The sequence below is a fragment of the Dermacentor variabilis genome, chromosome 4, assembly GCF_050947875.1.
Source record: "Dermacentor variabilis isolate Ectoservices chromosome 4, ASM5094787v1, whole genome shotgun sequence".
In the NCBI taxonomy this organism is placed as follows: domain Eukaryota; kingdom Metazoa; phylum Arthropoda; class Arachnida; order Ixodida; family Ixodidae; genus Dermacentor; species Dermacentor variabilis.
Genome location: NC_134571.1, coordinates 84956433 through 84972504, shown reverse-complemented (window position 1 = coordinate 84972504; position 16072 = coordinate 84956433). Strand labels below are relative to the sequence as shown.

The 16072-nt window shown below is 46.8% G+C and overlaps 2 protein-coding genes across 3 annotated transcripts in view; one reads left to right on the top strand and one right to left on the bottom strand.

The window, feature by feature from the left end:
- Nucleotides 1–6695: 6695 nt before the first annotated feature.
- Hsp110 (heat shock protein 70Cb) lies at nt 6696–11165 on the bottom strand. Its single transcript, XM_075689652.1, has 5 exons — nt 10856–11165; nt 9397–10611; nt 8315–8567; nt 8095–8193; nt 6696–8022 (listed from the first exon to the last, which is right to left on the bottom strand). Exons 1-5 carry the CDS (start codon nt 10960–10962, stop codon nt 7285–7287), a joined length of 2412 nt encoding a protein of 803 aa, XP_075545767.1. The 5' UTR covers nt 10963–11165; the 3' UTR covers nt 6696–7284.
- A 605-nt stretch (nt 11166–11770) lies between these two features.
- Nucleotides 11771–16072, top strand: part of ClC-c (chloride channel protein 3) — a 75106-nt gene continuing 70804 nt past the window's right edge. Inside the window, exons 1-2 of one of the 2 annotated variants that reach the window (XM_075689647.1) lie at nt 11771–11893; nt 13516–13814. In XM_075689647.1, coding sequence (XP_075545762.1) covers nt 13532–13814 — 283 coding nt within the window. In that variant the 5' untranslated portion in view covers nt 11771–11893; nt 13516–13531. The remainder of the gene's footprint in view (nt 11894–13515; nt 13815–16072) is intronic. The other variant, XM_075689649.1, reaches the window with a different exon arrangement.

Here is a 16072-nt window from a genome sequence, read left to right as displayed (position 1 = left end):
AAGTGGCAGCAATCCACAGACACCAATCATGAGGACAGCAACATTTTACAAACCATGCGTTTCAATAACACTTTTACAAATTAAAGAAAACCTAAATATACAATGTACAAGAAAGCTTTCTACAAGTTTTGTGGGTTGTCCCCAAACAATAATTAGCGCGTGCCTTGCTTGCATTTACTTTCTCAAAAACACTGTGCTCTATACTTACCTGTCAAAATGCTATGGTACACTGATAATGCGCATGGCATTATTCACCTCAAAGTACTAGGCAGGAAAGTAAAGGTGTGCAAGATAGATGATAATTATTGTTTGGGGACAAAATAAGTCTCAAAGGGTGCAAACGTTTCTTAGGGCACAGCTGTTCGGAAAGAATGAGCAGGCCACAGTTGTACACCAAACAAGCAGCCAAAATCACCAGTAGCGCAGCATAAATAGTTCGATAGTGGAAGAGGGGACAGATTTATCTGATCTTACTCTCCAAAGGGCCTGCTTACCAACACTCCCTATCCCCTTTTGCATTGCGTGTGTTGCAGAGATTATGAAAGGAATGGCCCAGTTGATCCCTTCACAGATAAGGTTAACAAAGCAGACAGAGAGCTTCCATGCCATGGTCATCAATTTTAATATGAGAAAGCACCTGAGCAAGACAAAGGTGGGGAGGCATAGGTACGAAGGATAAGGAGAAAAAAAAAGTGAGACTAGCATGTGGTTGCTGGTACACATATATACATGGTCATGAAAGTGAAAGATTGCCATCCATGTGACAGTAGCACAAAGCTACAAAGGAGGGTTCCTCAGAAAAAGCTCTGCAGAAGAAAAATTTGTTCTGGTCTGGAGAACAAATCCGGAACCAATGCCCTTCTGGACAACTTGCTTTACCATTTGAAGTGCAGAAAAACTGAATATGGCACATCACTTGTACAGAAACCTGTGAGGTGTAAAACTTCCTTTCTGAGGAAACAGTACAGGTTTCCTTCGTAGCTTAGATCATGCTGCTATGAGGTGGATGACACTTATCTTTTGTAAAGCTTGCTCCATCTCGTGGATTTCCGCAAAAGTGATTTGTCAGATATTACATGGTCCCTTTGACGGGCAGCCGCCGCAGCATTCCTGACCTGTCGGCAACTGTAAAAGGTCTGCTTCCTTTCCTGCATTTGCCAGTGTGTGTGACACTGGCGTAATTAATTCACAGACCTTCAGTTTTGAGGCTAGAGCAGATTAACCCTTCACTGCGCAATGTTGCATATTTACAGCACGGCAGAAGATTGCAACAACAGCAAGTGCTTGCAACATTCGGTGCTTTCTCTGCACATTGTTGTATTCTTGCAACATACCTTTGAATAATGCACTACAATTCGCTGGCACCTACACTACAGCTGCAGGAGCTGAACCCAGACAAGCATGGCAGATGCCTAGCGAGAGCACCATCAGTAATTCAGGTAAATTTTGAAAGGTGCAAGTTGATTTCTGTGGGCATAATAAAGCAAAAGGAAATATCAACTTTCCACATCTTTTTGATCTAGTAGACACTAAGAAGCCTTATTATATATATATCAGAATATGTTTTCAGTGGTGTACTATGTTTCAAATGTGCAATAATGTGCACCAAGATGTCTTTCTGCCGCAGAATGAATGAAACAGGTCCTAAGCACTTCTGTAGCTGTGGAATACCATTTGACAATAAAGAGTGACTTGTGCAGGAGTGGCAATGTCCTCGACTGTGTGTCTCCTTTTTTGTAAGTCTGGCTTGCAGAAGTGTTTGTGAAAGGTCTTTTGGGCTGAATGTGTGTAATATACAAGAGAAATAAAGTGAACAACCATGATGAACCTATACAGAAGTTTCTCCCCCTGGAAGAGATGAAGACTGACCTGGCTGGACCACTGTGTAAGTCAGAAAAACAGCAATTTAAGAAAAAAGTTAAGCAAATAACTGGAGGAGGAATTCGTCCACATGAAGGGGCAATTCACTATCCACCTCAGTATGTCGAAAGAGTACGGGAATTATGTCTCAACTTTCAAGATTTGTTTCAATAAGCATTAGCTATACTTGTCCCCCGATTCATATCGGTCACTGGTTGTTTTGGGGTTAAATGTGGCAAAGGTGCAAGTTCCTTGTGTGCAAAAAATCTGCATCACGTACCATTCGAAATGTGCCTACCATTGCTCTACAAGCAAGAACAGTTGCTAACTTTTGTGTCACACCTGCATGAGCATACATTTCTGCATGCACAACTGGGTGCATTGTAGGCAAAAGCAGCAGCAATGCAAATTTTCTGCAATTCTATTATTGTTGCTTGTAGTGTGGAGCCTAACTTTGTTCAACAAACATCAATTGCTTTCTCTTGAACCACACTAATCAAAATGTATTTTCTTTGTGATCGTGTTTAAATAAAATCTTTAACGAAACCACATTTTTTTCATCTTTAGCTCTCCGAGACCCCCCCATGTCAGCTGCCCTGCTGTATTCCGATTCTGTATTCTGATGAAGGCAGAATGCAAAAACTCTAGCACGGTATGCTTTGGGGGTGCATTAAATAATTCCAGGTTGTCAAAATTATTCTGCAGCCCTTCACTATGGCATCTGTCGTAGTCCCTGATTGCTTTTAAATGCTAAAAGAGCACTGACGTGACATTCAATAAAAGTCCAAACCACATAAACCTTAGAAAAAAATACTGGAAAGCATGAGAACGCTCTGAATAACTTACTATATTACTTGTTTTTATAAACCAGCTTCAGTATTGGTATCCAGGAGAGGGGAGATATTTGTCATAAACAGAAAAGCTAAGGTTATGTTCTAGCCTGCTACCAAGCATTGGGGTAGGTGAATGAGAGGGAGACAGCAAAGAAGATATGATCAAGAAAAAAAAAATTAACTGGAAACACTTATTACAGTTGTATATCCAGTTCAGAGAGAGAGAGAAATGAAGAGGGAAAGGCAGGGAGGTTAACCAAGAACGTGCCTGGTTCAGTATCTCTTAAAAAACCCACGATGGCCATCATGGTCTGCCATGAGTATTTTGGCCACGGCACTAAACGAAGGCCCTCGAAAAGTGTTTGGTCGTTGATGTGTGTTGAATATTGCTGCTCGCTATCCGGGAGGTGGAAGCATCATAATGTGGTGATATGTTGGCTCACTTTGTTCCTGGAGTCACTAGCTGCCGTGTGACACGCAAGCTAGTGACTCCAGGAACGTGTGGCAACGTGTGGTAGCAGCAACGCTTGTCTTTTCACGAGCAACATCATCACACCTGACCTTGTTGCTACACAACATCAGCAAATGTTGGTCAGTGTCAAGGAGTCCTGATAATGTTGATGTCAGATCCATCTTTAGCATCAGATTATAAGTGTTTCCCAAACCTTGGTGCATACTAAGCGTGATCCTTTTACGCGGGATCTAATGTGTGTAGTTGGGTTGCTACAACTTTGATAATGTGTGTTACTACTCCATTAACACAGTCCGAAGCTCTTTGATAAAGGACAAATTATATAGGTAATACTGGAGTTGGACAGGGCAGCTTCAATCGCAATCAAATTGCTCAATCACGATTGGCTTGAACCACCAGGAATGCTGTTGCGCTGTAGTTGCCAAGTGGAATTTAGTGAATTCGATCGATCGAGAATGCTGCCACTGCACCTACACTTAAGCTGCAGCGGTGGAGTGTACTTCGGGTGTATTTTCAGCATGGGCATAGGTGCAGTCGTTCTGGCTGCGTAACAACTATACCACAACTGACTGGGGTCCCAACTGCACCCCTACCAAAACAGGTTGCACGGGTGCAATAATTAAACAGGTACCCCATGCTACACATTTTGGTTATTTTAGCATCCTCGTCATGTGGCTTAAAGAGCATGCCTTGACTTTAGTCAACATCCACAATAACAGTACTGTCACAGTAACTAGTACACGTGTCAGTATGACTGGCAACTAAGCAGAAGCTTTACCTCGGAGCTATGGGAATGTAGAAATGAAGCATCTACCACATTGAATTTGATGATCTGTCGCATTCATCTCCAAACTTGGGGAGGGTTAGTGGGTCCCGCCAACCTCACCCCCTGTCCCCCTCCCGAAATTGTCACCGTGACGATGTACTGCCAAGCACAACTTACATAAATGTCATCATTTTCGTACGTGCAGTCAGCGTCACCCTTGTGTAGAACATGGGAACAGCGGCTGCCGGGGCACTCGGGAACCAGCCAGCGACGTCTTACGGTAGGTCCAATTGTGCCCAGCAGCTACTGTTAGACGTTGTCGGCTGCCTCAGGAGTGCCCCGGAGGTGACTGTTCCTGCACTGTACACAAGAGTGACGCCAACCGTACTTGTCAATATATGCATTTTACGTTTTTCCGATGCGTTTCATTTACATGAAAAAATAAGTGAATAGTAATATATCAAGTTAGCTGCCGTTGTACCCCCAAATGCCTCTCTACATGAATTCCTGGTTACAGCCCTGGTCGCATACAAGAGAAAAAGGCGAAGTAAAGTGAATTAAACAGTATATTCTGTCGGGAGCATATTTTTGTTATTTAAGCCATTATTATATTTTTTAAGTGTAGGAAATTGCCAAGTTAAGATAATAATAAAGGAATAAAAGATTATGTTACTTTGTAAACTGTACCTACCAAGACATCTCAACAGCGTAAAACTGATATATACACTACCCACAAGTATGCTACTAATTTAAAAGCAGAACTTCTGCAAAGCCCTCGTAAACATACCAGTTTCGCCTTATGTACAAACTCAGTTATCACATTTATCCGCTTTAGATAGCCTAACAGACGTAGTTTGTGCAACTGCAATGGGGGGTTTTGCATTTTGCACATGCAAACGGATTTGAGCAGAGAGTTTCATACAATTTCTAGAGGGAACTGTGGCGCCAGTGTCTACGGGAGCTGCAAGCATGAATTTGCCGAACCTTCGTCCTTCTGACTTTGAAAAACATCAAAATTATCCGACAGCAGGACTCGAACGCGGGATTTCTAGCACACACGCCCAATATTTAAACCACTATGCCATGGATGCATGGGCAAGCAGAACCACTGCAAGTAGCGGCGATTATGCATGCTTACATAGACTCATTACCCTCTGCAAAAAAAAAAAAAAAGATATTATAGATTGCTTGGAAATTTAGGCCCAGATAAAGTGTAATAATCTAAGCCAAAAGAATGTCTGAAGTCCCAAGCATGAAAATCAAACAAATCTATGTGCTACCCATTATCCCCACGGTGGCTGAACGATCGCGTTGCCCACAAAGAGCCACGCCTAGCTTGAGTTCTTTTGTACTTTGGTGCTTTTTATACCTTTTTGCATTTTTGTAAGCTCAGTGGTTTGTCTTTCAACTTTGAATATGCAAAATCTAAAACTCCTTATTATGCTTTTGCTGCAAAGTTGCATTCGTTACCTTGGTGCTTCAACTTTTTAGTACTGATTTTAGGCAATTATTGTAGAAATTATGAGGCTATAACCAAAATTCTGCTTCAACAATCAGTAGAATTCAGCCTTGTTAGTCGCAACAAATTTCATTCAAATCAGTCCAGCAGTTGCCTAGTAAGGGCACTTAAGTGTTTCGTATGGGTTTGTATAGGGAAGTCACAGGGCTGGAGCATCCTTTTACTAAAATTGTTCTTAGTTAATGCAATGAAATTAACTTGCTCGAAAAACACTTGATCCACTCCAGTGCCTTAGAAAAACGCTGAAACTACTCAGTAATAAAATTATAGCTCAGGAATTGCAAGGGAACACAGACACTTCTGTCACAAGTTGGATGATGTATTAGTGAAAGTGGCCATTGACTCTCTTCTTAACATGGCAAATGAGCATTCTTCATGGGTGCAAGAAAAAAATCTTTTCTCACCATTGGAAATGCTTTAGCATATAATGCAGCATAATAAATTGCATAAAACTGATTTTTATTATTGCAATAAAAAATGTAAAAGAAAATTTCGCAAGGTGGAAATTTTATGGCCAGATAAAAAAAAACTGATTCTATTTTTTTATAAATGTCAAAAAAGAAATTCAGTATATACATTGAACAGATAAATGGTCTGAGAATATTTATCTACAAGATGCACAGGTAGAAGACACCCAAAGGTTAAGTCTTTCCAGTACATATGTCATGCAGGGAAGCAATTTCTCTACTTCGCAAGGTGGATTGTGCATTTCAGACAGGAAGGTCTTTGTGATTTCTGTTCAGCCCCAGCCAGCTGTTGGATGCACTGAAGTCGGCACTTCTTTGAAGCTAAAACTGTCCCCCCCGCCTACCCCCACCCCAAACATCATCGAAATACTCAATTCTGCAAGCTGGACATGTGGCACATTTTACGACGCATGCCTTCGAGGAAAACAAGATTGCCGAGTCGAAACCTGAACTCCCCAGCAGACAGCTACGATATCGTAAACCTGACAATGTTAAGTCATCCTCCAAGTTGCTGCTGGTGCTCCAAACAAAAATTATTTGTTAATCTACTATACAAAGTTTTTTTTTTTTTTTTCAAGTGGTGAAAGACAAATGTTTGGCCATGATACACACACCTCAGTCCACCAAAAGTTGCATAAAAAAAAATCAGACTTGCCACAGACACGACAGAGAAGCAGATATTTAAAGCTCTTTTTTCTGGGCTATTTACTTGATAGCACTATGCATCCGAAGATATTTCAATCTGCTGAAATTGCATTGTATGCGAGACCGAACGCAGTTTCTGGGTGCAACAGAACAATTTATTAATGAAAATTTATACATGACCTTGCAATCTCAAAACGTACTGTTCCCAACTAACCTTGTATATAGAGCGAAGCAGGTCAGTGCGTGTGCTCCACAGATTAATCACCAGGAACTAGGGCTAGGGGAAACACCGGATTAAGTTAGCCAGCACAATGTGAAGCAATTTTCTGCAATACATTAACATTGATACTGCAACAGAAATTTGTTAGTAAAATTTCCACAAGTAGCAGTGTTTGGCTACGTATCTGCTTATGATGGATGAAGAAATAAAAACTGCCCAATTATTTTCCCCCATACTACTGCCACAAACAGATGCACCTCACTAGCAGCCCAAGAAACTGCCAAGCTGTGATTTATTACATTTCACCACCAGTTTCTCAACCAGTCTTCGCAGCAAGGTTTGCAAGAATGTCACAAACCACATCCTCCCCCACTGCAGAGGGAAAAAAAAAAAAAAAACAAAGCGAAAGAACACTTGTTTCTTCAGTGAAGACAGAAGTGCATGTTATGTACAAGCAGGATTTCCTTTCTTTTTTTTTTGTAGGCCCACTCTTGCAGGTGCCTTAGTCCACATCCATCTTCTCAGTTGCCTCTTCAGACTCTGTTGCTTCCTCGGACTGAGGTGGCGTGGCGCCTTCGGGGGCTTGTCGTGCAGGGCTCTCAGGCTTGGGTGGCTTTGGCGCTACCGTGAGGGCTGCAAGGAGGGTCTCCATGGCTTTTGCCTCTTCCCGGAAGCGCGACACCAGCACCGGAGGGTCCTCATACAACGGAGCCTTGGACAGTGCACCCATAGCACCATCAAACCAGGTCTGTCGTTCCTCCACAGCCTTTGCGAGTTTTTGGTACACCTCTTCCTGTGCCCGAGATGAAAAGTCAGAGAGGGCCTTACGAGACTTCTGCAGTATGGCACCCATCTCTTCAGCTGCAAGACCTCGCTCCTCGTGCTCCCTGCAGCGGTTTCGGATCGGCTGGCCAATCTCGCGCAATGCATTCAGCTTTTCCACATACAGGTTCTTAGCCACCTCTTCACCTTCTTTGTAGAGCCAGCTTTCAGTGTCGTTAAGCATGCTGAGGAACTTCTCCTTGTCCTTGTCAAGGATGTAGGCCTTGTACTTGTCTGACAGATGGTCCCGCATCTCGTAGACGTATTCCTCGACGGCGTTCTTAGCATCCACACGGTCTTTTTCCAGCCGGTCTGTCTGCACCATCTTTGCCTCAGCCTCATGCAGGTGGTCCAGCTCTGTTGGAGACATCTGTGGTACTTGCGATTCAATAGGCAGCTCGAGCGTCTTGGTCTTTTCCTGCACATGCAAAAGAGGCAGAGAGCAGTCGTTAGGGGCACAATATTTAGTGGCGGGGGCGGCAATGCCTACAGTTTTCGTCGGCTCTGGCCGCGCTTCCTTGTTGGCCTCGTTGGCCTGGTTGGTCTCGGTGCCCTTCTCGACTGGATCCCCTCCCTCGCTTGGGGGCACCTGGGGGAAGCGGGGTGGGGGGAAGATTGGGAGTTTGAAATTCAAAACCGCTAGCAAGGGCTTTCAGACATGAAGCAAAGCATAAGGGGGGAGCGGGAGGGGTGGGGGAGGGAAGACTCACCTCATCGCCACACGCCGCCCCCGCCAGGTCGCCACCATTTGAACACTTCTCCGGGGCAGCACTTGCCTGTCGGCCATCATGCTTGACACGGTCAACTGCCGAGGCAGACACCACAGAGAAGATGCCATGCAGGTTGAGCCGCACTTTAACCTTGACCTTGGTGGCCTCATTGTCGACTGCAGGGGCAACCTTGTTCACATTGAAGATGCCAAGCTGCAGGTCAGGGTAGGGCACAGCGGCATCAGCTGTGTACCTGGGTGCAATACACACGATTACCCACAAGGACATGCAGACAATGGTGGAGTTTGTACACTGCAGTTACAGAAGCCTTATGTTCTCAGGGTACAGTTCTGTTGAGACTGGCAAAATCACTACCTTTGCATGCTACACAACAAAGCTGACATGCTTTATATGCTAATCTTGACTATATTATTACAGTGCATGCACTAATTTTAACGCTGTGGACATTCTGGAGGGGGGGGGGAGAGGTTGCATGGATGTCATGGGATTAGGGGAGTGATTACCTATATCAATGTTAACCCATGGCTGTTTTTGGCAAACATCCTCTCCCTTCCCGTGGTTGTGCACCACCTCCAAGATGCACACACACAAAAGAAGCTCAATGTCTAGTCTCCCACGAGCTACACCCAACTTTTCTGTGGCTAGCAAACCACTGCCCTTTTCTACAGTTAGTTCCATGGGCGGTCTGCACACCACTTGACAAAGGCATGAAGTTGTACACGTGGTGCACACCCTTAAAACGGAGATGTCTTCATGCTAATCATTTATATATCTCCATTTGAAATGCACATTTCACCATTCTCTATTGGCACATACAGGATTTGAGCTACAGATTTGCACAAGTGCTTAAACACACAACTAAACAGCATTAACAGATTGCTGCACAACAGTGATAAGAACAAGATAAGCAACATAAAAGCCTGAACCTTGAACGTTACATTAGTTAACAGTACGAAGACGGGGGGAGACAAGGCAGGGCGCAGAACAAAAGCGGTACTCCGCGCCTTGCCTTGTCCAGAAAGCCCATCAGGGCACCGACAGGGAATACAGCCGGCACAAACCTGGCTTCCAGAGAGAAGGGCTTGCTCCGGTAGAACGTGAGCATCTTGCTGAACGGAACCTGGTGCCACCGCGGGAACACTTCAGCGCGGCCTTCTTCGCCCTTGCCAGGTGCATAGCACAGCTCGATGGGGTACGGCTGCGCGTCCACCACCTGGAACTCGCGCACCTTGAAGATGGGTGACAGCATAGCGCACTGCAGGGCGCAGCCGCGCGCCACCGCCTCATCCTGGTTGAGTGTTGTGGACGGCTCCCGGTTGAACACTTTGCGCACCAGTTGCTTGATGGCCGGCACGCGGGTGCCGCCTCCCACGAGCTCGACGGAATCGATGTCCGAGGCGCGCAAGCCGGCCTCCTGCAGTGCACGGGCCAGCGTGCGCTCGGTGCGCGCCAGGTGCTCCGCGGCCATCGCCTCGAACGCCTCGCGCTTCATCCTGCCGGCTACGTCGCGGTCATTCATAAAGCACTCGATGTTAAGGGGCAGCTCGTGTGGGTTGGCGCTCATTTGCTTCTTAAGCTTCTCGCACTCTGTTATTAGCCGGATGAGCGCCCGCCGATTGCTGGACACGTCCAGGTTGTAGCGCTCCTTGAATTCCTGCACGAAGTAACGGACCAGCACCATGTCGAAGTCGCGGCCGCCGACGCTTTCGAAGGCAGAGGCCATCATCTTAAGTCTGTCCCGATTGAAAGCCACGATGCCGACTTGCAACGCCGAGTGGCCCATGTCGACGAAGGCCACGACGCGCGGCTTCTCTTCTGGCAGGTCGTTCTTGTAGAAACCATAGCTGAGCGCAATGGCAGTGGTCTCGTTCATAAGCTTTAGACAGTTGAGGCCCGCGATGCGCGTCGCGTCCAGCAATGCCCGGCGTTCGGAGTCGGTGAAGAAATGCGGCACGGACACTACGCAGTCGTTGACTTTGATCTTCAATGCAGTCTCGGCAATGTCTTTCAGCTTGGTGAAAAGCATGGCAGTGATTTGCGTGATCGAGAAGGCCTTGTCCTCGTTCAGGTACCGAACACGAACGCCCACACGCCCGCCACCCAGGTCGACCAACGAATAGGGCAGGAACGTCGCCTCGTGCTTGACTTGCGGGTCGCCCATCTTGCGGCCCTGCAGCCTCTTGAAGCCAAAGACGGTATTCTTGAGATTCGTCACCTGTTTGTTCTTCGCCGACACGCCCAAGTCACGCGTCTTGTCGCCGAACGCAACATAGGACCTGCGGGGAAGGCAAAGCGAAGCACCGTTACGCACGCTGGAGCACTTTGTCGTGAAACGCCAGCCAACACTCGCCCCCAAGGCCGGCGTGGGCTGGCGGCGGGACTTGGGGATTTACAAAAGCGACATTAATGAATGGAAATTAGCCTCAAAAGCTTCGTTGAGACGAGACGAGCTCGTTACGCATGACATGCGGGTTCTTAAGCGGCCCTACGGAGTGATATGGAATTGAAAAGACCACTTACGGCGTGACTCGCTGGCTGTACTCATTGGCGATCGTCTCGATGCCACCGGCACGAGCAACCGCGATGAAGCAGTTCTCGTTGCCGAAGTCGAACCCGATCACTGACATAGTCACCCGAGAACGACGACACTGAAAGCGCACCGGATCTTTCAGATGCTCGCGCTGAACAAGTATGAATCGACAGTGAGCTCGCAGCGGTACAACTAGGCCCTGCTTCGAGAACTTTCTCGATCTTCTCGACGCTCTTCCACAGGCTTTTCTCGCCCCTTCGCAACCCCAACGCCGGTTAGAATGTTACGTCAGCGAAGGAAGAGACCTCTCGACCAATAAGAAAAAAGCTTCTGCCGTTGCGAGCAGCCGCCACGAGAGCAATTCCGCGTTACAGTCACCAGTACAAATGATGATAGTGACTAAAACGAGCTTAGATTATTCAAAATTATAAATTATTGTTACACTTGTTTGTATTTTTTTAAATAATAAACATCCTTACGCAGTTTTGGGGGCTCATATCTTTCTTTTATTAAATGCTATATATGAAAGAACAAGTTTTAAAGTTAAAATATTTTGCTGTATTGTTATTAGCTTCATTGCTATTAAAAAGTAATTGTTATATAAATTACTTCTTTAATCATGCGTTAAACTTCTACAATGAATCACAAGCACGTCATTACAAAAGGCAGGTGGGGCGGCGCTGTCGTCAGCACCGTGGCAGTAGACTGAGTAAATTCAGTTTTTATTTAACTATTACAAAAATTTGCATGTTTTAAACAAAACTTTGTTTCTGTGGAAGTGCTGACAGATTTTTTAAGTGATTGCAGGATGTTAAAACAAATACAATATCAATGAGCAGGACTACTGCATTTTATGCGATTGCAGCGCTAACTACAGTACGGCGGTATACTTGTTCTACAGACCACACTATCGAGTCTGTAGGTCGAAAAGTGCTACTTACAACTGTTGCAGTGCCGCTCAGCTGCGTCTACAGAGGAAGCGACCACGGATGTAATTTTGGGAAGACAGGAGAAGGGCTGCTATAATGGTAAGAATTTATTTCATAACACTTTATCATTTCTCTCGCGTTTACTCTTTGCCCGTTGGCTTTTGTTATGTTCTTTTTATAGGCTTAGCCGTTTTAATTTCACAGTGTTTGACTCATGAGCCTGAGTTGTCATCGTCCATTACTGCAATAATAGAAACGTATTTATGCTTCTCTTGTACCGGTTGCGTCAGCACACTTAGCTGCTAAACTAACTAGTTTGCCTTAGCTAGTGACCCATGAAACGCTGAAACCGCAAACGATTCCGCTAAAACTAGGCACACCTTTCTGGGACCCGGCAGATGCTGGAAGGGGCCGCCGTATCGATGCCCGGAAAGTTGATCCCTGGTTGCAATTGCGTCTGGAACACGTTTGTGGTGCTTAAGGCTTCTCAGCCTGGTCGCTGAATCATGTATACAGCAGCATACGTAATTAGAATAGAGAAGGTAGACAAAAAAGAAGAAAAAAATATACGTGTCGCCACTGAACATATAAAGGACACCGATTCTTTTCGCGTTGCATCATTGAGGCATCCTCCCAAGACGCACCGCCGATTCAAAAGAAGTGGCATCTCCCCTAAAACCTGGCGCGCACGAGCGGTGTTGATGAGGCTACATCGGGACTTGACAACCAAGTCGAGTTCACAGGAGCCTGTTTGCCTGTATTATCACTGGCACTTGGGATCAAGCGCTCCGTGGCCCTTGAGACACGTTTATCGATCTCGTTGCCGCGTGTGATCTGTATTTTTTGACAGATGCTTAGAATACCTTTTGTCTCCCAGATGGCTCAAAAACGTCGCGTTTTAACTTTTAAGTTCACGCTCGTCCTGTCGGTTTGGTTGCCGGTCAGCGGTAATCATTGCGGCGGCGCGTAGGCACGTCAAAGGAAAATCCCGTGCGCGATGTCATGCGTCGTTGAAGACCTTGCTCCCGAGGCGCGCGACGTATCCGGCGGTAGCTCCACTGACTGCCCCTGTCGTGCTACGCTGTGACGAGAGAAATAAAAACACAACGCGTTTCTCGCTCGCGCGCGTGCGCGCACATCAGAGCGGCAGCGCGTATAATGGGCTAAGCGGATCGCTTCGTCAGAAGTGACACGATGAATTTCGGGCTACGTGATACACCCAGGTTGACCCGACGCCGCCCCGCAGCTGCGGGCTGGCTGATGCCGCGCGCGCGCGCGCGTGCGTGCGTTTGTCTGGGAGGCTGCAGACCTCGCAGGCAGGCGACCGGGGCGCGTCGTTCGTTGCGTTTGTTGCGGAAGGATTCCTATGCAGCCAAGCGCAGAAGGCTGGACCCAGTGACGAAACGTCCGCTAGCAGCCGCTTACGCACTCGACAACGGCCGCCTACCCCATCTCTTCTCAGTAGTTGTTCCTGCGGCGAACGTGCAGGGTACCTGGCCCTGTTTACTATCCGCGACTGTGGCCCACAGTTGCCGTGCGCGAAACAGCAGCAGTGATCGTCGACTGCTCGAGTCCTACCGTAGGTGCGATGTAGCTTCGCCTGTGTGACAGTGTGGTGCCGCGGACAGATCTATCGGTGTTGCCGATCGACCCCCCCTCCTCTTCCTCATTTGTGAAGTACGAACGAGTGGTTGACAACGATCTTTGTGGATTGTGGACAGGGTCTGGGTTCCGACAATGGAAACTGAGCGTCTGGTCGGCGGAGGACCAACGGGCGAAGCGGGGCATGACTACGGAGGACGGCCTCAGGAACTCGCGGGCTCCAACTACCAAGCCCTGGCCACGGGACACGCTCACCTGCTAGGGAAGCCACACGCACGGAGAGCGCACGCGTCCGCTCGGCACCGAGCCCCCAGCAGCGGCAGCAGCACCAGTGACGAAGAGATGATCGACATCACCGCAAAGCCGTCTGAACAGTCCCGAGCATCCGGAGATGCCATGGCCACATGTAGGGTTCAGGGTGAGTGCGCCGAACTCTCATGGATTATTCCTGGTTTCAGTATGTTATGCTGTGGTTTTACTTTGCGGAGTTGATACATTCATCCAAATGTACGATAACGCGAACTGTTGATTGTGTTTGACTGCTGTTAATCTGTGGAGGCGCTTAAGTTGGCCACCTACCAAGATGACATGTTTGTAACAAGAACAAAGGATTAAAAAGCACCTGGCAGATTAGCAGGTATCGTGAAGAGATGCTTGCTGTTGAAAAGAGCTAGGCATTTATTGTTTATGCGGTTACCTGACGTGTACTGCTTGAACTGCTAAATATGTGTATAAGTACTACTCATTTCAGTTCTGGATACTGTGAGATAATGTTTAGCTATGACATAGTCATTCTGTTAGCTATTTTTCCTGTTTGTTTTTTTCACATATAGGACAGGTAACAGGAACACTTATTCTTGTGTGTGTATATATATGTGTGTTGTAGCATTCTCTCACTAGCCAGAGCACCTTCATTTAATGTCGTGAAACTTAATTACAGATCCTTCGAAGCACGAAAGCTGTGGCTAACATTGACTCCTTAAACTCAATAGGCTCACCAGTCATTGTACAAATGGCTACATTGGATCAAACCTTGGATAAACTCCTGCCGCTCTGCAAACAAGCTCTCGTGCTGTGAGAAATACAGTTGCTACCACAGACAATTTTTTCTGTTGTTCTTGTGTGTTTTCTGAAAACGTTTTTATTCTTCCATTCACATTCCTACTACTGCTTAGGTAAGGGTTTCAGCTACTTTAATAATGCAAAGCTCAACTATTTGTGAGGTTAAAGTGATCGAATTTAGCATCTAAAAGGGGAAAACAATTTCGAGTTTTCATCTGCAAAAATAGACATTGCACTTTTGCAGCGATCTTGTTTGCAACAAATATGTGTCATCAACAATTTTCGTTAACATTTTAACAAATCTATAATCCCTTTGGCTTAAAGAAAGAAAGTATGCTTTAAACTCAGTGATACTAATTTAGTCACTCATGAATGACCTCGAGGTGTATTGGCAGTGTGAAAATCTGTAAAACTTGGTCGGCAAGACACGACTTAGAATTCAGAGCCTAAAAGTATGCATGCTTCCTGAAGCAAGCGGATGCTGTAGGGGATATTGCTCCGTCATGCGGGAGAATGGATCCCATCTGTGCTCTGTCCGGAGCGAAAGCGTGACAACAGCTGTCGGCTGTTTACGTGTGCGTTGCAGCAAAGCCAGGTGGTATAAAAAACATATTCCGAGCGGCGCAGTGCCCGCGTTCGCCGTTTCGTGTGAATCCTCTAGTCACGCTGAGTGCAATGGTGGGCGGCCTGCACTCCATCCGCGATGCGTGACACGTATACTGCTGGGGCGCTCGCGACTCTCTGAACATGTGCTATAAGCTCGCTCTCTGACCTATCTGAGCCTGTCTATTCTTGCCGCTGTCCGGAGGTATCGCTACACGAAAAAGATGACGCGCCAGCGCAGCCGGAGCAGAAGCGTGAGAGGGGTTACGTTGTTTGAAGAAACGTATCACACGTGGGGGAAAAGAAACGTTACCGTCGCCGGCCGTCCCTGCTTCGACGGACAAGGCAGAACGGAGAAATTGCATCGATGAGCTTCGAGAAAGAGTAATCGAAATTGGACGATGACATCTTGATACGAGAACGCGTCACAGCCCACCGCGGCGACAACCGTAACATTGTCCGCCATATCGTGTTTATTATCTCCACAAGGTGCGAGTCCTCTCCGTCGGACGCGTGTGGGCGCGGCCCTTATCGCGCTTTTGCACGGTTCGACGCTTGTGTACGTTTATCTCGGCCTTTTTCGCGAAGAAGCAGCGAGAGGCCAGAGGAAGTGCGTGGCGTTCTCTGTCTCCGGGCGAAAATACGAAGGGCGTCGCCAGATGGCGCACTTAGGCGGCGAAAGCTTTTCGGGAAGTTCCACTCGAGCGGTTCCTGTAAATGTCACGTGAGTCTTCGTGACGACAGTTAATTTGGCGCACGGGACCCGAAAAGCAGATATGTAACGTGCGGTTGTCACGGGAACTTTAGCCGCCTACAAAGGTATCGGATTAAACGGTTTTCCCCTCATACGCGAGTGCGCTTCACTGCATTGCATATTGGTCCAACTAATCGCGGGCGCCCATCGCGGTTCAAGGGAAGGTAAAAATGCTGGTGCGTATGGTTTCATCACGACAGCCACGTCTATGCTTTCCGCGTCGTAAGCCAAAGGAATTGTGTTGGTACCTGTTGATG

Bases quoted from the DNA above. Each gene is read 5' to 3' on its own strand.
- Hsp110 (XM_075689652.1), bottom strand. From the start codon at position 10,962: ATGTCAGTGATCGGGTTCGACTTCGGCAACGAGAACTGCTTCATCGCG. The intron at 10,612-10,855 runs GTAAGTGGTCTT...CCTTCCCCGCAG, and splicing joins TACAGCCAGCGAGTCACGCC to GTCCTATGTTGCGTTCGGCG. The intron at 8,194-8,314 runs GTGAGTCTTCCC...CGCTTCCCCCAG, and splicing joins GGGCGGCGTGTGGCGATGAG to GTGCCCCCAAGCGAGGGAGG.